Source organism: Pipistrellus kuhlii, unplaced genomic scaffold (genome assembly GCF_014108245.1).
Source record: "Pipistrellus kuhlii isolate mPipKuh1 unplaced genomic scaffold, mPipKuh1.p scaffold_m20_p_53, whole genome shotgun sequence".
Taxonomy (NCBI): domain Eukaryota; kingdom Metazoa; phylum Chordata; class Mammalia; order Chiroptera; family Vespertilionidae; genus Pipistrellus; species Pipistrellus kuhlii.
The window spans coordinates 678133-700946 of NW_023425555.1; the positions used below are offsets into that span (position 1 = coordinate 678133).

The window sequence follows — 22814 nt, forward strand, 5'->3', positions numbered from 1 at the left end:
GGGGAACATGGGTGCTTTATTCTGCATCTCGCACACAGACTACACGGCACAGACGTGGGCCAGCTCCCAGCCCGCACCTCGGAAGCTCCGTGTCACCCACAGGGCGACACACACCGTGGCCCTGGGCTGGGGGTCCCTGTGGTGCAGGAGCAGTTCTCCAAACACCGCGGCAAACGCCCAGAACCCCAGGGGCTGCTCTGCCATCGCCGGGGAGGCCCCGGGTCCGAGGCCGAGGCCGAGGCCTGAGCTGCAGGGCCCAGCCCGCTGGGGTCCCGCCACACCTGCGGCTTCGGAGACTGAAGTCCACAGTGTCTGGGGCTCTGGTTCCGGGACCCCCCCCCCCCCCCACTTCACTTCGGCCGCAGCGGCCTCACTCAGCACCCAGAGGGCGCTCCGGGCCACACCTCCGGCCGGGCCGGCGCTGGGCGATGGGCGCTAGGCGGGCGGAGCTTCTCCCTCCTGGCCGCCCTGGGAGCTGCATGAGCAGCAAATGGCAGCAGCGAGAGCGCGTTTCCCCACCGGCTCCTGGGGGCCGGTCCAGCCCGCACAGGCCGGGTCGTGGCCTCGGACACAGCCCTCCGGAGTGAGGCTCCAAGCAGAGCAGCCCAGCATTCGGAGTCTCTCTGACGGGGGAGGTGCGGGGGAGGCGGGCCTCGGGCCTGGACCAGGCCCCCGTGGAAACGCCCACGAAGCCCCGGCCTCTCGGACCCTCTGTCCCAAAGCCCCTGCTGAGAGCTCGGCGCTAAGGCTGGGCCTCCGCTGGCCGAGGGGGCGGGGCCGGGACGGAGACCCGCTGGGCCCAACCGCCTGCCTCTCCCGCCACTGGCTCTCCTCAGGGCAGCTCGCCCCCGCAGCGAGGAGGGCACGGGGCCCCGGCTCAGGGACACCGGGGGTCTCTGGAGAAGGAGGGGGCTCACAGACAGCCCGGAGGTCACAGGGCCCGGGTCTCGGCCTCGATCTTCTGCTCGCCGTGCAGGCTGTCCGGGTCGGGCGGCTGGGCCACGCTGTGCCGGATGGCGATCTCGGGGCCGCCGCCGTACAGGCTGTGCAGGTAGGCCCAGGTCTCCTCGGAGATCTGCCCGTAGTCGGCGCCTGCGGGCCCGGAGGCGCCTGTCAGCGCGGGTGCTGCCCGCACACCCCGGGCCCCTGCACCCCCATGGAACCACCGTCCCGGCAGTGGGGCTCCGGGGGGGCCAGGCGCCCTGGGGGGAGGGCGGCCGAGGCTTCTGTGCAAAGCGGAGTGGAAGCCTCGGGGGTTGACCGGGCGCCCGCCTGGCTGTGGCCCCGGCTCAGGGGTGGGCCCGCAGGAAGGGCGGGCAGGGAGGAGGCCAGCAGAGGCCATGGAGGTGGGAGGGGGCCGAGGACCCACATGGAGGCCAGGGCCCCGCCCCTCTGCTGGCCAGGCCTCGCCGGGGTGGCCGCCTGGCCTGGCGCAGGCGCAGGGCTGGGGCTGCGGGAAGGCGGGAAGGACGGGCCGATGGCCGCGGGCAGGGGGAGCGGGGCTGAGCTCACCCGGCTTCAGCTGGATGTGGCCGCTGCCTTTCACCTGCGCGATCCGGCTGTTGTCAATGGGGCCGGGGGGCTCTGAGGGACACGGCCGGACTCAGCACCGCTGCCCGGCGGGAGGACCCCGTGCCCGCCTCCACCAGACAGGTAAGAGCGAGCCTGCAGGAGGCCGCCCCCCGGGACCCCAGAAGCCGTCCTGGCCGGAGCCCAGTGGGCGTCCTCAGGTGAGGAGGGGGCCCCGGCCGCACAGGGCCTCCCCGGGCCTCGCACTCGCCCCGGACCCAGCGCTGTGCTAAGTGAGTCATGGTAAGCGAAGGGCATTGTAATCTCCAACTGGCCCTGACTCAGGGGAACAGAATCCCCAAAGGAGGGCGGGAGGGAGTGGCAGCCTCCTCAGGCGTCAGCCTGAGAGGAGAGGCGGGAGGAAGGGGCAGAGCAGCGCCCGGGCCGGCAGCCGGGGGCAGACAGCTGCAGGAGCACCTGCCTTCTCTGCTCCCAGCGCAGCCCCTGGGGCCTCCGCCGTCCCGGCCACGCCCGCTGCTGCAGGCCCGGAGCCCGGACTCACCGTTGTCCTTGCCCTTGACGAAGGCCTCCCACTCGCGGAACCACTGCATGCTGATGCAGTAGATGACGCCGGGCGACTCCTCGGCCTGGAACGCCTTGTTCAGCTGCGGCGGGGGGAGGGGGCGTCAGCATGGACCCCCACCCTGCCCGCCAGCTTCACCCCACACTGCGTCTCCGGGAGCAGGCTGAGCCCCCAGACGTCGGTCCGCGGAGAAGGGCCGTCCCCGCGGCCGCTGACGCCGCTGAGTCTCCGCCGTGAGCTCCCGTGGCCGCGGCTGTCTCCCCAGCAGAACGGGCTCGCCCTGAACCGCCTGGCCCTGTCCCGTCTCCATGGCCGCGGGGCGGGGTCCGGCCCTCCACCGCTGCACACCGGGGGGTCCCGAGGCCCCGCTCTGACAGCCCCACAAAGACCCGCCCAGCCCGGCCACGGGCCTGGGGTTGAGCGTCAGCCTATGAACCAGGAGGTCACGGTTTAATTCCCGGTCAGGGCGCAGGCCCGGGTTGTGGGCTCCATCCCCAGTGGGGGGCGTGCAGGAGGCAGTTGATCAATGATTCTCATCACTGATGCTTCTCTCTCTCTCTCCCTTCCTCTCTGAAACCAATAAACATCTATTAAAAGAGAGAGAGAGAGAACCATCCAGCCCCAAACAGCAGCACCTGGCTCCTTCAGCAGCTGCTCACAATGACCAGGCAGATGGGCCTGACCTTACACACACACCCATGTGTGTGTGTGTGTGTGTGTGTGTGTGTGTGTCCTGGCGGGTAAGGCCCGCGACGTGGGCCAGGCCCCGGCCACTATGACCCCACAGAGCACAGCCTCCACGCAGGCCCAACGTGACCCTGCGGAGGCTGGAGGCCGGCGACAACCTCCCCCAGGCCCCCCCACCCCGCCCCACCCCGCCCCACCCCCCGCGCACCTTAATGAAGGTGTCGATCTCCGCCCGCCTGCGCTTGGCCAGCGCCTCGATCTCCACCTGGCAGACGGAGCACACGTACAGGTGGTTCACCGCGGGCCCGCCCCCAAACCTGTGGGGGAGGGGGGGGGGAGAAACACGCACCCTGAGGGCGGGGGCCGGGGGCCCCTGCCCCGCTCCCTGGGCGCCACGCCATGTGCCAGCGTGCCCAGTCCCCAGCAGGGCGCCTGCCCAGGCCGGTGCGTCACCAAGGCTGCACCAATGCCCGCTTCCCCTCCTGGCCCCTGGGCAGGGCTGTGGCTGAGCCTGCCCGGCCGGACCCTGAGGAGCTGCAGGTCGGAGCACGGGGCCCGCAGGAGTGCCACCCACAGGGCAGGGCCTGCACTCACTGCACTGGCCTTCCTCGGTGCAGACTCAGCTGCAGGGGCAGCCCTGCAGGCTCCATGCCGTCTGCCGGGCGGCGTGGGGCCGGGCAGCCCTGCCCGCCCCCCCCTGCCCACTGCCCGCGGGCCCACACGGTGCTGCCTGGAAGGGGCCTCTCCCTACCTGCCGTACAGGTGCTCCCACACGCTCTGCGGCAGGATCACCACCAGGTCGTCGATGTAGTGGTACTTGTTGGGCGGGATGCCTGCGGGGGGAGGAGAGGTGGGGGCTCGGCCCGCCCCCCTGCACCCCGACCCCCGAGAGGGCCCTCACCTCCGTGGGAGCAGAGGAAGGTGTGGTTGGTGATGGGCCCCGGCTCTGCGAAGGTGTTGAACTTGTTGAGCCACTCCCGGGACACGTAGAAGCGCAGCAGGCTGGGCTCCCGCATGGCGGCCAGCGACACCACCTGCTGCCGCTCCCGCACCGCCTCCTCGCTGCTCTTCCTGGCGGGGACAGAGCCGCTGCGCATCCCTCCGCGGGCACAGCCACGCCTGCCCCAGAGCAGCCCCCTCCCCATCCGGCCTCCGACTAACCATCGAGCCCCTCGGCGGGCGACCTGTCCGCACATGGGCTCCCACACCCCTGCCAAGTCCTGGCCTCCGTCGCCTCCTGGGACCACACAGAAGACCCAAACCCACCGTCCGGGCTCCCACACCCCGCACCAGGGGGCTCTCTCTCAGAAATGTAAACTCTCAGCCCTGGGCCTTAACGGCCTTCCAGGCTTCACCACCACCGTGCGCCCAGTAAGCCCGGGAGCAGAGCACCAGGTCCAGGCCCGCCAATGCCCGCCCCGGCGCACACACACGGGCACACACACACACACACACCCCACAGCCCCGGCACACACACACACACACACACACACACACACCCCGCAGCCCCGGCTCACACACACACACACACACACACCCGCAGCCCCAGGGCACGCACACACACACACACACACACACACCCGCAGCCCCGGGCACACACACACACACACACACACACCCGCAGCCCCGGCTCACACACACACACACACACACACCCCCGCAGCCCCGGCACACACACACACACACACACACACACACCCCCGCAGCCCCGGCTCACACACACACACACACACACACACACACTCACAGCCCCGGCACACACACACACACACACACACACCCGCAGCCCCGGCACACACACACACACACACACACACACACACCCCCGCAGCCCCGGCACACACACACACACACACACACACACACACCCGCAGCCCCGGCACACACACACACACACACCCACCCACAGCCCAGGCTCACACACACACACACACACACACACACACCCCCGCAGCCCCGGCTCACTCACACACACACACACACACACACACACACACACACCCCCGTGCCCCCGGCGCCCACACCTGTAGAAGAGCACGTAGGCCTCGGCGCTCTGCACCACGGTCTCGTGGACCTCGGTGACGTACTGGTCGTCGAACTCGTACCACTGCCCGTTGATGACGTTCTGGCAGTAGGCGATGTAGTGGCCGCCTGCGGAGAGGCGGGCGGGTTACAGGAGCCCTGGGAGCGGGCGGCCGGCACCGGGCAGGAGATGCCCTGGGAGCGGGCGGCCGGGGGGGGGGCAGGAGATGCCCTGGGAACAGCCAGGCGGGCGGGGGGGGGGCAGGAGATGCCCTGGGAGCGGCCGGGCGGGCCGGGCAGGAGATGCCCTGGGAGCGGGCCAGGCCGGGGGCGGGAGGTGCCCGGGAACCGCCGGGCGGCCGGGGGGCCGGGGGCAGGAGGTGCCCGGGAACCGCCGGGCGGCCGGGGGGGGGGCAGGAGGTGCCCGGGAACCGCCGGGCGGCCGGGGGGGGGGCAGGAGGTGCCCGGGAACCACCGGCCGGGCCAGGGGGGGGCAGGAGGTGCCCGGGAACCGCCGGGGGGGCCGGGGGGGGGGCAGGAGGTGCCCGGGAACCACCGGCCGGGCCAGGGGGGGGCAGGAGGTGCCCGGGAACCGCCGGGCGGCCGGGGGGGCACTCACTGCCCGCCGTGCCGTGGTGGCAGATGACGGACAGCAGGTCGTAGCTGGTGATCTGGGACGTGCACTCCTTGGCCAGGAAGGGGCGCAGGTCGAGCCCCTCGAGGGGGAAGGAGACGTGGCTGCTGATCTTGAACGAGTACATGACCTCGTGCCGGAAGCGCTTCAGGTGGACGCACAGGATCTGGGGGAGGAGCGGGTCATTCTGGGCTGAGCAGGGCCCGTCGCCCTGGGCCCTGCCCGCCCTGCCCTGCCGCCCCCTCGGGTCCCACCTCCGCTGGACACGGAGCCAGCGGCTGAGCTCCGAGGCCCCGGCCGCGGGGCCCGAGGACGGGCGGCCCCTGCGCGGAGCGAGCTGAGCCGGCCCCCTCCTGTCCCTGCCCCACGCCCCCTCCCCAAGGCGACACCCCACATCCTTGGGGCTCACGCAGACAGGCCTTCCCGGACCCCCCGGCCAGGTCCCCGCCCTGCACAGCTGCCCACATGGCGGTGCCCAGGGCACCCTACACCTGCCTCGTGGTGAGGAAGGAGGGAGGCCGCTCAGGGTGCCGAGTGACAGACCCCGGAGGGCCCTCGCCATGGGCCCAGCCCCACGGCCTCCTTCACACACAGCCTGCGTCAGCGGAGAGGCCGGCGGGCATGGCGGGCGGGGAGGGCGGGCATTGTGGGTGGGGAGGGTGGGCAGTGGAGGCAGAGAGGCCGGCGGGCATGGCGGGCGGGGAGGGTGGGCAGTGGAGGCGGAGAGGGCGGGCATTGTGGGTGGGGAGGGTGGGCAGTGGAGGCATGGCGGGCAGTGGCGGCTGCTCCTCTCACCTCGGGCAGCCGCAGCACCTTGCAGTACTTGACCCCGTTGCGCAGCCTGGGAGGGAGGAGAGCAGGCGACAGGCGGTGACGGCCCTGAGGGGCGGGTGAGGGCCCGGACAAGCACCCTGACCCCCACCCCGTCATGTCTGCGAGGTCAGGGTGGCACCTCTTGGGGAATGGGGGGGCAGGGGGGGGGTGCGGGCACCGGGCACGGCGGCGGCGAGGGCGGAGGAGCCCGGGGGCACTCACTTTTTACACCGCTCGCAGCTGTACATGTTGTCTCCTGCAGGGAGGAGGCGGTCAGCAGGGGAACGGTAGGCAGCTGCCCGGGCCACGCCCTCCCCCCACAGGACGGAGGATAAGGCCCGGGCTCCTCGGTGGGCACAGAGCGCCACCTGATGGAGGGCAGTGCCCATCTTTTCATGAGAACAGATTCCAGCCAGCTGGGCGCAGAGGGAACAGCCTCAGCTCAGCAAGGCCACCTGTGCCCGCCCTCAGCTCACACAGGCCCACGGAGAGCTGGGCGCCCACCCCCACTCCTGCTCCTCCGGGGCCTGCAAGGCCAGGCCCAGCTCAGCAGGAAAACGGGAAAAGGACAGAAACGGGACTGCTAACGCCGAGATGCCTGCGAAAAGCATCTCACGCTCAGCAATAGTCAAGGAAATGCAGGATGAGCGCGCGTATCGCCGTCACCACCAGATTGGTGAGGGGAGAAAACGGGGACCCCTAGGAGCCACCAGGGGGTGGACTGGGACGTGCAGCCCAGGCGGGCAGCGGTGGGAGGCTGCAGTGAGTCCCGGAAACCCGCCCCCACTAGCCTGCTCACCCTTCAGCTCATCCGCAGCGAAGAAGGCAGCGAGGCAGTCCTCCAGGGTGATGACCGGCCCCCAAAACCAGCTGGGGGTACAGGACACCACAAACCTGCGGGGACAGACAAAGGGTGGCGGTGCTGCCAGGGCCTGAGCAGGGGTGAGCGTTGGGGGCCTTCGGGCCGGGGCCTCGTGGCCCAGGGTGGAGCCAGGCACCTGGGACGCCAGCCAGCGGCACAGGGTCCCGGGAGAGCGGCCTCCTCGCGCCCTGAGCCTCGCTTCCCTCGCCTGTGGGCCCTGACCCCGCTGGCCGTCCTTGCTCACCCTGCCCGTGCTGCCTTCCAATCCCAGAGCCATCCAGCGCGGACAGGGACACCCCGACTTAGCTGGCCCCACACATCCTTCCCCTCCAGCTCCCTGGACTCCGCCCTCAGCCCTACACACTCCGGGGCCTCCGGGGCGGGGACCAGGGAGGCGGGCGTGGCTCACCGTCGGATGTACTCCATGATGAAGGCGAGCCAGCCCTGGGCGGCGTAGCCGTCCCCGCAGGAGCCGGGCTTGGCGGGCGCGCTCTGGTAGATGGCCGAGTGCAGCTTGGCCAGGTCCTCCTTGCCCGGGATGGGCAGCGACAGGTCCTGGAACGTCTCCACCGTCGTGGACACCTGTGGAGTCCAGCGTCAGCCCGGTGTCCACCCTCCAGAGTCCCGCCCCGCTCAGACCACGCGGAGCCTGCACCCGAGTCCCGGCCGCCGGCGGGCAGGCGGGAGGCAGAGGGCCTGCTCCCCCTCCCCGGCCCCAGCGGGCGCTCACCCGGTCACAGGTGAGGCACTGCACCAGGCTGAGGATGGAGCCGTCGAAGATGTCGGAGATGACGCTGCGGTAGTGCTGCTCCTTCCGCCGCCGGCTGCCTGAGCTCGGCCCCGGGGCTGCGGGCAGAGGGAGCTGGGTCCAGCCCGCGGGCCAGGACCGGGCTCAGGCGCTCGGCCAGGACGTGGGGGGCAGATCCCTGCGTCACGTGACTAGGTCTGCGCTCCACTCCTGGCGCTGGTCATGGTCTGTGCGATGGGGCTCCCCCACTCAGGTCCCCGGGGTGGGGAGGGGGGGTTCAGAGTCGCAGCCCAGCCCAGCCCAGCCAGGATGGCTCGAACCCGGCGGCCACAGCAGGACTCCCCTCCCGGCCCCGCTGCCTGCCGCCCGCCAGCCCTCCGCACCTTTCTTGAGCACGTAGGCCGGCCCCATCCTCACGGGGCTGGCGCGGGGAGGGCTGCTGGCCAGCTTGGCGTGGCCCTCGTGGTGGTGGGCGGGGCTGCAGGGCCGGGACGCGCTGCGCATGTGGGCCTCGTTGTCGGGCTCTGTGGGCAGAGAGGGGCCGTGCTGGGCCAGGGCAGCCAGCACCTCCTACCGGGACTCAGGCCTGAACTGCCGCGGGCCCCCCGTCTGTGCCCACCCAACGGCAGGGTTCCAGGGCAAGCTCTGAATTCCACGCCAGCTCTATCAGCTAAATGAGTCTGGACCTATTATTTAGCCCGTTTCTCACCCAGAAGTTGGGTCTTGTGGTAGAAAACCCCCCAGGGAAGTGGGGACGGAGCATGGCAGTGCTTGGCACACAGTGGGTGCTTGGTGCACAGTAGGTGCTTGGCGCTCAGTGGGTGCTTGGCACACAGTGGGTGCTGGGCGCACAGTAGGGTGCTGGACACACAGTAGGTGCTTGGCGCACAGTGGGTGCTGGACAAACGGCGTGGTTCCCTGAGCGGCCGGCTGGTACCTGGTGTCCGGCAGGGGCTGGCGGACCGTGGCGATGGGGGCTGGGCCGCCGGGGGCCGGGGGTCCAGGGCGGTGTCCACGTCCGCGTCCTCGTCCACCTGCTCGGAGCTGGTGCGCTGCTGGCCCCAGGAGAGCTTGCGGTCCTTCATGCGCTCCTTCTCGGAGATGGCACGGCCCGCCTCCTCGCCCATCAGCAGCTCCGCCTCCACCGAGCCGCCCTCGCCGCGGCCCTGGCTGCTGCCCTCGCCCCTGTCGCTGCTGGAGTCGCAGGACAGGAACTCGTCCTCCGACGGGCTGCGGTCGCCCTCCCTCTTCTCGTCCGAGTCACTCAGGTCCGAGTCCCGGGCCTCCGTCAGGGCCGCGGCCACCGCCACCACCGGCTCCTTGAGCTCCTCGTGCAGCTGGTCCATCAGGCAGCGCAGGAACTCCTGGGTGTCCTGCAAGCAGGGCCCGTCACCGGGCTCCCGGGGGCCCTGCCCAGGCCTGCTGGCCCCGGGCAGGCGCGCTGACGGCCCCTCACGTGGCGTCTGCAGCACCGCCCTAACCCCCTCTGCTGGGCACACAGGCTCGGAGCGGCGCCTGTACAGCAGGAGGGTGCCCGAGGGATGGGACAGCTCAGCCAGGCCTGATCCCACCCCTCCACCAGGTGCTGTGTGTGACCTGGGCGCTGCAGAACCGCCCTGAGCCTCCATGGGGTGAGGCAGGGCCCCTTTAAGAGAGGACTGTAACTACGGTGACCACTTAACAAACACCTCCATCCCTTAGGAGGTGCGGGCTGCCCTGGCCCAGCACGAGCCTCTGCACAGAGCCGGACAACGAGGCCGCCATGGGCAGCGCGTCCCGGCCCTGCAGCCCCGGCCACCAGGCGCTGGGCTCTGATCGCTGTGTGACCTCGTCACTCTCAGGCTCCCCAGTCAGGAGCCTGGCATTGGAACGGCTGAGGGTGAGGAGGGGAAGGCCAGCAGCCCTGACCCGGGGAGGGGAAGAGAGGAGGAGCCTTCCTGACCGCTGCTCTGGCCCCGCGTTCGGGCAGCAGGAACAGCAGCCAGGCAAGCCGGCTCCACCGGCAAGCCAGCGGCGAAAGCCCAGCTGTGGGGCCGGAGCCCCCACCGCCTCAGAGCTGAGGTATGTATGTGGCTGCATTCTGCTTTGTCATTTTTAAAAATATATTTTTATCGGTTTCAGAGAGGAAGAGAGAGAGAAACCCTAATGATGAACGCCAGCTGGTGTGGCTCAGTGGATAGAGTGCCGGATTGGGGACTGAAGAGTCCTGGGTTCAGTTAGTCAAGGGCACATTCTCTGGCTGTGGGCTAGATCCCCAGTAGGGGGCATGGAGGAGGCAGCTGATCAATGATTCTCTCTCATCATTGATGTTTCCATCTCTCTCTCCCCCTCTGAAATAAAGAAAAATGTATATTTTTTAAAAATTGTATTTAAAAATAAATAAACAGAAACATCAATGATGAGCCCAGCCAGCCTGGCTCAGCGATTGAGCGTCGACCTATAAACCAGGAATTCACAGTTTGATTCCCTGTCAAACACATGCCTGGTTCCAGGCTCAGTCCCCAGTGGGGGGTCTGCAGGAGGCAGCCAATCAATGATTCTCTCTCATCATTGATGTTCTTACCTCTCTCTCCCTCTCTCCCTTCCTCTCTGAAATCAATTAAAAAAAATTTTTTTTTTAAAAAGGAAACATCAAACCCTGAATCGAACCCAGGACCCTTCCAAGGCCAGTGCTTTATCCACTGAGCCAAACCAGCCAGGGCCATTCTGCTTCATCTTGGCCCCGTGCTTTTACGCACGAAGCTACAGTCTCACAGGTGTTCTACGGATTTACACACCGTGTAATCAACGGTTTACTCCAACAAGCACGGACCTGGCCGGAGGCTGGGGAAAGGAGCAGCCACCTGCCGCCTGAACGCAGGGCCGAGGCGGACGCTGCAGCTGGGCCGCCTGTGCCCAGGCCCCCTCCACACGGCCCAGCCGCGGTGCCGGGCGGGGGTGTGGCCGGAGCCCAGTCTCCCGGAGGCCGTGCGGGGAGGACGGCAGCAGCCTGCGGAGGGCTGGGCGGTGAGAGGACCCGCCCTCGGCGCTCGGCCTCTGCCGCGCTCCACGCCGGTCCTGGTGTCAAGGCCAGGCCTGGGGGCTGTGGCCCTGGTGTGCGGGGCCGCTCAGTGCCTACCTGCTGGGCGTAGCCTCGGAACATGGGGTTGACCAACTTGATCCCGTGGGACAGGCTGGTGGGGACCACGTAGCTCAGGCTGTAGGGAAGCAGACCCGTGAGTGCCCGTGGGGTGACAGGTGGCCAGCAGTGGGGACAGACACAGGGCGGGTTCACCAGCCTCTGGGGGCGGTGACCCAGCAGGAGCCCCTGCAGGCTCACTCCTCTCCACGGTCAAGAAGGAAAAGGTGGCCCGGCCGGTGTGGCTCAGTGAAGCGGGAGGTCACGGTTCGATTCCTGGTCAGGGCACGGGTCCCCAGTGAGGGACATGCAGGAGGCAGCCAATCAATGATTCTCTCTCTCTCCCTTCCTCTCTGAAACCAATAAATTTATTATTTAATTATTAATTAATTGATTAATTTTAAATAAGGCCCTGACCAGTTTGGCTCAGTGAATAGAGCATCAGCCTTTGGACTGAAGGGTCCCAGGTTCAATTCCGGTCAAGGGCATGTACCTTGCTTGCGGGCATATCTCCAGTAGAGGGTGTGCAAGAGGCAGCTGATCGATGCTTCTCTCTCATCGATGTTTCTAACTCTCTATCTCTCTCCCTTCCTCTCTGTACAATATCAATAATATATATATGTACATATATATATATATATTTTATTTTATTATTATTTTTTTAAACTCTTTTTTTTTTTAATTTTTTTTATTGATTTTGTACAGAGAGGAAGGGAGAGAGATAGTTAGAAACATCGATGAGAGAGAGTCATTGATCAGCTGTCTCTTGCACACCCTCTATTGGGGATATGCCTGCAACCAAGGTACATGCCCTTGACCGGAATCGAACCCGGGACCCGTCAGTCCCCAAGCCGACGCTCTATCCATTGAGCCAAACCGGTCTCGGCTATATATATATTTTAAAAAGGAAGGAAAATATCAAGTCATAGCCACACCAGGCAAAGGGCTCCTGCCTGGAGGTGCCGACCCCGCCAGTCCATGATAAGCCCACTTTAAAGCTGTTTCACTCCCAAGTATCCACCGTGGCTTCTCTCATCTCAGAAGTAACACGTGTGCGTTACTGAGACGGGGACAGCGCGGGGATGCAGTCGGTACTGTGCTCGGTGGCTGTGGTGCCGGGCGGGCCTGGGGGTGGAGGGGATCACGCTAAGTCACATGAGGGCCAGCGCACTACGTGTACACCTGACGCTAATGTAACACTGAGTGTGGACTGTAACCAGAAAGTAACACAAACAGAAAAATCAGTAACACAAACAGAAAAACCTGAAACTTCAGGAACGCCTAACAAGGAAACATGACCACCCAGGGACAGCTTCATTAAGGTTTCTAGATTTTCCCACGAAAATAGATACTTATACAAAATTATATTCCATGTTACTACTTAAACAAGCGTGGCTTCTTACAACATTGGAGTTGTATTGCATCATACTGCTTTGTGGTTTTTTCCGTTTTATGTGTATTTTTTACTTTTGCATCATATTGCTTTGCCATCTGCTTCTACACTGGATATAGCTCTCTGCTCTCGTTTTAAATTATTTCCAGTTTTGACTTTTTCTGGAGAAACGAGTCTAATCCAAGTTCATTTCACGGCGACAAAGCGCCCGCTGCACCTGCGAGGTGGGGCCCGGGCCTCCGCACACACACGTGAAAAGTGGCCGCCGGCTGGATGGGCACCAGGTTCAAGTTCTGGCTCCATCTCTCGTAGCTGTGACCTTGAGCAAGCTATCTCAGCCTCTCTGATCCTACACACACACACACACACACACACACACACACCCCGGTGTGTGAAATAGCTGGCGATGACCACCTGCTGCCCAGCCCGGCGCCACTCACCGCTTCCGGTGCCAGACCTCGGACACCAGCTTCTGGTAGCTCTTGCACAGGGCGGGCTTCTTGTCGGTGCGCACCAGGCCGCCGCACTCCAGGAAGAACTGGGTCAGCGGGGGGCTGGCCGGGTGGCCGGGGCAGGGAGAGAGGCAGGGGCGGCATCGGTGAGGAGGCTGGGAGGAGGGGCCCGGGGCAGACGGGGCAGGAGCCCACCGGTGTGGGCTGGATGGGTCCCCGGTTCCTATGCTGGAGCCCTGACGCTGCGCCTCAGAGGTGACCCTGAAACCGAGGTCATGGGGGAGCCTGGCCCGGGGCCTGGCCCCCTCCTGAGATGCGGGCATGGGAGGCAGCGGCCCTGGGGGGAGCCGTCTCGGGAGTCAGCAGAGGCCTCGGAGAAGCCCCTGCCTGCACCAGTTTTCGGATGTGCGGTCGCAGTGCCGACGGGAATGGCGTGCGGTTGTCTGTGCCCCCGGCAGGTGGCGCTCGGCTCCGAGGCTCATGCAGCCCTTTCCTCCCCCGGGGAGGGGAGACCCCCGTTAGGGCTGTGGTGTGGGTGAGAGAGGGCGCCTGGCCCTCCGTCACCCGCTCTCCGGAGACCTCCTGAGCCTGAAGACACCCCCCCCTTCCCTTATGCTTTTAAAACTGACTGCACCCCACAGGAAGCAGACATTCCCCGAAGAAAAACTAGAAAGCACAGATCTGCAAACCGCGATCGTCGACCTGAACGCTCCCCGCGAGGACAGCTCCTCCAGAGACGGTACATCCTCCCCGGCGCCCGGACGTCCCAGTGGTTCCCAGCACCACGGGTGAGGCGCCCACACCCTCCCCACATCGGCTCCCCCCCCCCCCTGAGTTTGGTGGCGGGTCCCTGGGTCCCAGTGCTGCCTGTTTTTAGGGGCGTCTGTCTGTTTTTAGGGGTTGATGTGGGAAATGCAGCACAGCTTGGGGGCTGCTGCTCCTCCCGGGCCCGGGCTCAGTCCAGCCCCTCGCGGGCGGGGACACCTACCAGTTGGACAGGGCCTGCAGCGCGGCGTTCATGTAGCAGGAGTTCCCCAGGTTCTTCATGCCCGTGAGGCCTGGCCCGGCGTGGGAGGGGCGAGCGCACAGTCACACGGAGATTAGCCGCCAGAGGAGGACCCAGGGCTGGTGTCCCCTCCCCCCAGCCCCCCGCCCCCGTGTCTGCCAAGGAAGTTAGTGTGGTTCCTGCTCGCCGGCTGGAATGACCTCGGTGCATCCAACGGGACAACTGTGCCCCCGCCCGCCCGCCCACCGCCCTCAGTCCAGCCACGGGCCATGCGGAGGGGCCGGCTTCCCGGGGCCACAGGAGACGGGCAGGAGGCCGGGCCTCCGGGAGGTGGCTGGTGGCTGCGCCAAGGGAGCCAGCAGGCCATGTGGCGTCTGACATGCCCACGCCCGGTGCGTGCAGCGCGCCCTGCCTGGCGGGGCCCGGCCCGGGCTCAGGCACGCTGTTACCTCGAGGTTTCAGGTCATCGTCCTCTGACTCGGACTCCCCCTCGTCGGCCACGGCGATGGGCACGGCTCTCAGAGGGCGGGAAGGCGGCGGGGAGTCCTGAGTTCCAGACCCAGAAGAGAGAGAGAGGGGTGAGGGGACCGAGGGGTGAGCGGGAGCCCATGAGCCCCCGGAGAAAGACCTCCAGCCGGCTCCCACGGCCACGCCCCCAGCACGGGGACCAACCCCGGGGACCCCGTGGCACCCTCACCTGCTCGAAGAGGCGGGGCGGGGCGGCCGGCAGGGGGGCCGCCAGCCGCTGCTCCGGGAACACCTCCTTCTCGCAGGCGTAACACCACACCCGGAACGTGGTCAGGTTCACCGTCAGGTTGTGCCTTTGCAACTGGAAGGGCAGGATCCAAAGTCAGGCCCGGAGGCTCTGGCCCCGAGGAGCCAGGCCCGCCTGGGGCCGCCTCGCTCTCAGCTCTCAGCTCAGGGCCTGGGGGACAGCGGCTGGGAGCCAGTCTGCACACCCTCCAGCAGGAATGGGGGCTGCCCGAGCCAGCATGAGCAGGCACCGCAGAGCTCCTGCGTCTTTGCTGCGATCGCTCCTGTTTTATAGACGCAGCCTGGGAGGCCCAGAGGCTGGGGAGCTGGGAGGGCTGGGCTGGCCACTCACCTGCGCATGGATGGTGCTGTGGTCGGCGAAGGATTCTCCGCAGCCTACGTAGGGGCAGGACACCTGGGAGAGGGGAGGAGGGTGGGTGGGGCTGGCTAAGAAGGTGCACCTGCTGTACCCCCACCTCCATCCACAGGGAGGCCCTGCCTGCAGGAACACGGGGACACCCTGCAGCTTCCCGAATGGCCTGTCTCTGAGCGAGGCGGGCAGGGCGCAGCTAGTCCCGGGCACAGACCCTCTCGCCTCCACGTGCCCTGTCCATCACACTCCTGATGGGCAGGTGACTGGGACCCACATTCGAGGGGGGAGGGGTGCTGGAGGGCGGAGGCAGTGGGGCCCAGTGTGTCCCGACCAGAGCCCAGGCCAGGGAGGAGCCTGCAGCCGAGGTATGTGCCCTTGAACGGAATTGAACTCAGGATCCTTCGGTCCACAGGCTGACGCTCTGTCCCTTGCTCACACCAGCGAGGACCCCTCTTGTCGTTTTTTAATGGCTGCCAAGGTAGCCAGCCAGGGACTCGCTGACTCTGGGGCCCTCTTGGCGTGGGACCCGCCCCTGAGACATCCACGCGCTCTGTCCCCGCCCAAGGACCCACAGGGGGACGGATGTTCACGCCGAGCCCTCACCTGGAGACAGGCCCACAGGTTTGGCCCAGACACTCCGCACGACTGGCAGGTCCCCTGTGCGGAGGAAGGAGGAGCGGCAGAGGTGATGGGCGGGGGAGACCACCCTCCCCTCGTCCCCCGGAGCCCGCCCGCCCCTGCTGGGGGAGCACACACCGGCCTCGGCTCGAAGGCCGTTTGCCTGGGCGGGCCCTCAGCAGCCCCCTAGTCTAGATCCGGTTCCCACTGACACCTCAGCGTCGGAATCGTGTTTTATGACGTGCCTGCAGACGCGCTCAGTGATATCATTTGAACCTCTGACCCCTGACTCTGCAGCCCCATCACTTCCTCTGCTCTCCCTGGCTCCGGGCCCCGTGCAAAGGGGTGTGGGGGCTGTGCATGCCTGTGACTCCGCAGAGTCTGGGACAGTGAGGGGACCATTGCCTGTGACCCCAGAAAACACCAGGCGGCTGGCGGTCCGGGTGCCGGAGCCTTCTCCCTGTCCACCAGCGCCTCCCCTTCCGGCCTGAGTGACAGATGGTGGATTGGGGCTGAGCGCTCAGCGGATGCTGCAGGCTTTCCCGCCCCCACCCCCACTCCCACCCCACCCACACCCCACCCCATGATCATGGGCTCACTCCCAGCTAATGGGGTGCCAGCGAGGTGACACGGGCTCGGCAGTCAACGGCCAGAGCACCCGTGCTCCCGGGTGGACAGGAGAGGGGCGACGGCCGCTGGGACCCGGCGCCGGGAAGGCCTCCGCTGAGACGAGTGAGGCCCATGGGAAGGCAGCTCTGTGCTGCCTCAGGCACGCCCGTCCCCCGAAACCAGAGGCCCTGAGCTGGCCTCGGCCCTACCACGTCAGAGCCCTCACCTTTGATTTGAGCAGCAAGTCGTCTTTGGTCACCTCCCCTAAGGAGTCCAGGTGAGGGCACAGGTCCCTGGCGTCCCCCATGCTGGCCCGGTCTCACCTGCAGGAACCGAGTCCCAGGTGAGACGGCAGCCACTGCCAGAGGGAGGCGGGGAGGCCAGAGGGTAAGGACAGGACCTTGGCCTTGAGTCCCTGCTCAGCCACACCATCAGCCGGCGAGCGAGGGGAGCTAGGTAACTTCTCCGAGCCTCACCCCCTTGCTGGGAAGTGGGGTGGAGAGAGACCTCGGGTTGTGCCGATGCCACCCCCCTGGCTGTGCTGAGCCACAGACACAACGAGGTGTGGTCCATGGAGGGGCTGGGTGCTGGCTCAGTGAAAGCAGGGGCCCTGTGTCCGCTGGAGGGAGGGGGACCCCATGCCCTTCCCACACTGTCGGCCGGGCGTCGGACTCCCTGCCTGAACAGAAGCTGCTGGTGCGGATCAGATGCCAGGAACCAGCCTAAGAGCTTCCCACGCTTCATTTCCTCAAAAACAATGCCCAGCTGGGGTTGCTCAGTGCTTGAGTATCGACCTATGAACCAGGAGGTCACGGTTCGATTCCCAGTCAGGTCAGGGCGCATGCCCAGGATGCAGACTCGGTCCCCAGTCGAGGCGGTGCAGGAGGCAGCCGATCAATGATTCTCTCTCCTCATGGATGTTTCTATCTCTCTCCCTCTTTCTTTCTCTCTCTGAAGTCAAATCCCCAATCCTTCCCAGCAATCTTGGAGGCAGCGGTGGTCAGCCAGTCTCACAGGCTGGGAAGCGGCTCCTCCTTGTCCGGCCTCACGGGTGGGAGGACTAGAACACAAGTCCATCGGACTCCTAGGCCCCAACTCTCATTCTCTCTGACTCACTGGAGAGGCAAACCCGGCGGAAATGACAGAACTAGCGTGCGGTGCACTCCCATGGCCCACCACCAGCTTCTCAGTCAGCTCATGGCCAGCTTCCTTCAAACCTCAGATATCACACCATTTCATTTGTGTTTGTTTTTCTAAAAGAGGACTTCAAAAAAGAAAAATGGAAACACAATTCCACTATTTCACCTAAAAAGGAAACTCCACCTCCCTCTTGGCTTGAGGGCCTCACCTGAGTCGGGGAGCAGGGGCCTACCTCTGCGGACAGCGACTCCCCCACGCAGCAGCCGGTCTCCACATTCTCTGTCCACAGCCGCCCGGTGGGCTGGACGCGAGGCTGCTGGCAGGGCACCTGGGGGACAAACCGGGCACTTCAGGTGGTTCCGTTGTTATATATATATATTATTGATTTGTTACAGAGAGGACGAGAGAGGGATGGAGAGCTAGAAACATCGATGAGAGAGAAACATCGACCAGCTGCCTCTTGCACACCCCCTATTGGGGATGTGCCTGCAACCAATGTACATGCCCCTGACCGGAATCGAACCTGGGACCTTTCAGTCCGCAGACTGACGCTCTATCCACAGAGCCAAGCCAGTTTGGGCTCTGTTGTTTTAAAGTCACACAGCTTCCTGGGCCAGGAGCCCTTCACCAGTCACTGCTGGGCATGGCCTTTGTGGTTCTGAGCAGAGAACCTTCCAGGGTCTGCAGGAGAGGGCCAGGGCCTCTCCCACTGCTGCTCCCTGTGGCTGCCAGGACGGGCAGGTGGCTCAGTCCCTCTGGGCATGCCTCTAGGACCCTCCCATCATCCTTTGAGCCTCCAACGCGACGCTGTGCTGCTCAGAACCCCTGACCCCCAAGTCTTGAGCAACCACAGCAAGCATGTCAAACTCAAAGGCTAACACGGGCCAAATAAATGAGGCATGTGGCCCGAGGGCTGTGAGTTTGACATGCCTACACCACAGGATACAGGCACATGTCACCACAGCCTTCCAGATGCGGGCACTTCAAAGAGGGAGACAGAGAGGACGGAGACAGAGACGGCAGCCCTGCTTCCGGTCCTTGCTCTCATTGTTTGCAAGCTGTGTGTCTCTAGAGGAATCACTCAATCCTCATGTCCTCGTCCATGAAGTGGGACAAAGACAGCCACGGGGTTACTGGGAGGGCGGTGAGACGGTGCACAGGAAGGGCAATGACTTCTGATCCTGGGGATGTTCAGGGTGGCTCCGAGTTTGCATTTATGATATCTGCACAGCAAGATGCTCAAAAAAGCCCGGCAGGCGTGGCTCAGGGGCTGAGCATCGACCTAGCAACCAGGAGGTCATGGTTCGATTCCCGGTCAGGGCACAGGCTCGGGTTGCTGGCTCAATCCCCAAGGTGGGGTCTGCAGGAGGCAGCCGATCAATGATTCTCTCACCACTGACGTTTCTTTTTCTCTCTTCCTCTCTGAAATCAATTAAAAAAAAAAACAAAAAAAACACAAAAGAATGTTCAAAAAATATTTAGCACCGTAAGTTGTGTTATGACCAGGCTTCAGAAATCAGGAACCGGGATGGTCGGACTGTGAGTCACGTGCCAAGGGGCACCTTCCATCAGCTGTTCACGCGGGGCCCCTCCAGCCCCGCCAAGAAATGCCATGTATGTCACAGCGGGTGCCTGCTGCATGCGGCTCTGATTCTCCCGGCTGCTCCACGCTCACCTCCTGGAGCTCCTGACATCAAAGCAAAGCCAGGAAGCGGAACCCCAGGGAGGGAAGCCAACAGCTGTCCTGTCCCCAGGCAGCCGGCACGTCTGCTTCCGACAGCCTGATTCCCTTCTCAGCGCCGGCGGAGACGCCGCTCCAGATAAAAGGCACCAGAGACGGCACAGAACTGGGACCTGGGTTAGCGAGGTGAAGGGGAGCAGCGGGCCAGCTGACGAAGGCGAATGTGGGTTAGCTACTGGAGGACAGTGTTTGCGGTGGGCTGAACTGTACCCCCCAAATTTACATATGGAAGCCCTAACCCCCCAGAATGTGATCTTATCTGGAGACAGGGTCTTTAAAGAGGCAATTAGGTTCCAGTGAGGTCTAGAGTGGCCTGAGTCCAGTCTGAACCGGTAGCCTTCTAAGAGAAGGAAATTTGGACACACAGGAGGAGAGACCCTGTGAGAACACAGCAAGCAGGCGGCCGACAGAAACCAAATCTCTCCTAAAAAACAAACAAACGAAAAACAACAAAAACATATATACATATGTGTTTGTATATATATGTGTGTGTGTGTGTGTGTGTGTGTGTGTGTGTGTGTTTGATTTCAGAGAGGAAGGGAGAGGGAAAGAGAGAGAGAAGCGTCAATGACAAGAAAGAATCATTGATTGGCTGCCTCCTGCACGCTCCACACTGGGGATGGAGCCTGCAACCCGGGCCCGTGTCCTGACCAGGAATCAAACTGTGACCTCCTGGTTCAGAGGTCGACACTCAGCCACTGAGCCATGCTGGCCAGGCGCCAAATCTCCTGACACCTTGATCTTGAACTTCCAGACCCCAGAACTGTGAGAAAACACATTTCTGTTGTGTAGATCACCCTGTCCGTCGTACCATATGGCAGCCCTAACAGACTGACATGGTATTAGATGAACATTCAAGTTCCTGGACATAGGAACTGTTTTCCGGTTACATATTACAATGTCCTCGGTTGAAGATGATTGCTCCTAATCTATTTAGGGGTAAAGAGTCATGATGCCTGCAACTTACTCTTAAATGAATTATTGATGATGATGATGAGCCCTAACCGGTTTGGCTCAGGGGATAGAGCGTCGGCCTGTGGACTCAAGGGTCCCAGGTTCGATTCTAGTCAAGGGCATGGACCTTGGTTGCGGGCACATCCCCAGTATGGGATGTGCAGGAGGCAGCTGGTCGATGTTTCCCTCTCATCGATGTTTCTAATCTCTATCCCTCTCCCTTCCTCTCGGTAAAAAATAATCAATAAAATATATTTTAAAAAGAAAGAAAGAAACATCCATGATGAAAGAGAATCATTGATCAGCTGCCTCCTGCACGCCCCCCACTGGAGATGGAATCCACAATCCAGGCCTGTGCTCTTGTCTGGAATCGAACCCAGGACCCTTCAGTCCACAGGCCGATGCTCTATCCACTGAGCTACCCCAGCCAGGGTGGGAACGGACCCTCTTGAGAGCAGCTGGTCGGCTGTGCTGCTGAGAGTCAGTGAAGTGCCTGCCCAGAGCTGGTGCCCCAAATGCCAGCCAGAGGGGTGGCACCTTCACCACAGCGACCCCCGAGCACGTCTCCCTCCTGCCCCCCAGAGCTGCCTGCCTGTCCTCGCGGGGCAGAGCGGGGGAGGAAAGGAGGCAGCTGCTCAGTCTGCAACGAGCCCACCCACTCAGGGCCGGCGGGCGAGGCTCCCCAGAGGCTTGGTCCTGAACGAGGGCAGGCACTCCCCGCTCCCCGTCCCCGGGGCCGCACTGAGTGCCGGGGAAGTGCCTCCCCAGGGACGCAGGCTGGCAGGCGGTACATCCGGGCCTGGCACCAGCTGCCGAGGCCAGGCCTCAGGTGCCCATTACTCATCATTTTCCTGGAGGTTCTGCCTACATCCTCCTCCTGGCCAGGAGCCAAGTTCTTCAAGATGGGAAAGGTGACGCTGCCAAGCCCCCCCCCAGCACACGGACACCCCTAACCTGGTCCTCACCCCATCAGCCGTCCCTCACCCCACACACCTGCACCCCTCTGTCCCTCGGAACAAGTGCCCTTCTTCTCCCTCCTGCCCTCTCTTCTCCAGCAGACTTCCAAGCAACCCCATTTTCCCTGAATCCCCAACACGTTCCTCCCTTTAACCCAGTCCCACTTCGCTGTGCGGCCACCACACTGCTGGCTCTCAGAGCGGAGCAGTCAGCCCCCTCCAGCCTTGGGCGAGTCCGGATCCCCACACTCCTCCAGGGACCCTCCTGGCCTCACCCACCAGCCCCTGGCAGGAGGACTTGCCCCTGCCCGAATGGCCCCGCGTACTGCACAGATACTAACAGACCTCACTAAATAAATCCTCAGAACCGCCCTGGGGGTGGCCATATTGGAAGTTAAACCCAGCTCCATCTCCATCTCCATCTCCATCACCAAAGGAAGAAGGACTGAGGCTCAGAGAGGTAAAGTCACTGGCTGGAGGCCACACAGCTACTAAACAGCTTTTGGTCAAAGCCAAAAGGCTTTTCTGAGAAGTCCGAGTGCATCTGTCTCGGTCCAGGGAAGAGAGCAACCATCTCAGAGGAGGCTGTTCCAGAAAAAAAGGAAGGCATTCCAGAAATGCTCTCCAGCTTGAGAATGGCCTTCCAGAAGAGGGAACAGCCTCCATCAGCACCTCCCCCGGCCACTGGGTGGCAGCCACAGCAGCGGCAGCAAACGTTCCCTGAAGCGCTCCTGTGCACAGCCTGCAGAGGTGGGCCCTCGCTGACCCGCACCACCTTCCGGCTGGGTCACTCGAGGCACGCATTGCCTCTCTGAGCCCTAGATTCTCGTTTGCAAAATGAAAGAATAACTGAATCGACTTCATAGGCCTGTTGGGACAGTCCAACGAGATAATACTTAGCCCAGTACCTGCCACAAGGAGATAATACTAAGCCTAGTAACGAGCGCTTACTCAGAGGTCGAGCTTTCAAAGGGAAGCCCGGCCTCCAATGGGAAAACTACTACTTCAGGGGTTCCTGAGCCTTCTAAGCCCCTGCTTAGGCATGTAGTTATTTCCGATGGGCGTTTGGCGATGCCCATATTTGAAATGAACTTAATTCTCTCTGCATCTTGGGGCAGAAGGGGCCAAGGGCAGAGCGACAGTCCTAGTGACAGAGGATAAAAACAAGGCCCCTTAAGGTCAAGGGCTGGCAAACACCGGAGGAGGAGCCCTAAGCCTCAAAAAAAAAATCAAAAAAAAATCTGTGAGTTCAAAGCATCAGACGTGCGTCTCCTCAGGAAGACATGGCGGGGGTCATTTTCAGCGGGGCAATCGGCGTGGGACTTGAATTCACCCCCACTGATAAGTGGTCATCTTTTGTCCCTAAAGGAAAAAATATGTCAGGGCCCAGACCCGGGGGAACTAAAAGTCAGCGCCCCGAGACGCCGCACGCATGCTTTCAACGCTGGATCGGGCCCTGGCAGAAGGAAAGAGATGGCGTCCCCTGTCCTGGAGAACGACGAGTCCCCCGGGGCTCGATGTGGGCCGACCGAACCCCAGAGGACCCCCTGGGCGCCCGCCGGAGGAGGGGAGAGGGTGATGGCGGGCGGGGTTCCCCGGCTCCGATCACCTGGCCGGGGCATTTGGCAGGGCCGGGCCCCCGCCGGCCGGGAGCAGGGCTGGGGTCGCCCCAGCTCCGGGGGGCCCGGCCCCCTACCCCGCGGACAGCAGCCACAAACTCACCTGCCTTCGCAACCGCGCCACCGCAGCCTGCCAGTCAAACAGGCTGAGCTGTGCAGGGTCGCGGGGCCTGGCCGGCTTCGCCCCGCCTCCCCCCCCTCGGCTGGCCAATCGGGAGGTGGCT

General features: G+C 64.0%; 1 protein-coding gene across 7 annotated transcripts; it reads right to left on the reverse strand.

Moving 5' to 3' along the window:
• Positions 1-22787, reverse strand: USP20 (ubiquitin specific peptidase 20). Of its 7 annotated transcripts, none has more exons than XM_045573611.1 (25): positions 22694-22787; positions 17553-17648; positions 16407-16503; positions 15557-15610; positions 14933-14995; positions 14525-14656; positions 14277-14373; positions 13810-13879; positions 12810-12923; positions 10977-11055; positions 8796-9231; positions 8242-8382; positions 7841-7956; positions 7520-7692; positions 7048-7142; positions 6471-6504; positions 6231-6276; positions 5421-5601; positions 4804-4930; positions 3681-3850; positions 3531-3612; positions 2988-3096; positions 2072-2174; positions 1513-1584; positions 1-1092 (listed from the first exon to the last, which is right to left on the reverse strand). In XM_045573611.1, the coding sequence occupies exons 3-25, from the start codon at positions 16485-16487 to the stop codon at positions 932-934; spliced, it is 2736 nt and encodes a 911-aa protein (XP_045429567.1). In that variant the 5' UTR covers positions 16488-16503; positions 17553-17648; positions 22694-22787; the 3' UTR covers positions 1-931. The 7 variants fall into 7 exon arrangements, 6 of the variants coding, with proteins under 6 accessions (XP_045429567.1, XP_045429568.1, XP_036272176.1 ...); XM_045573612.1 differs by having other exon boundaries at positions 17529-17648; XM_036416283.2 differs by having other exon boundaries at positions 17553-17621; positions 22690-22750.
• Positions 22788-22814: the final 27 nt, after the last annotated feature.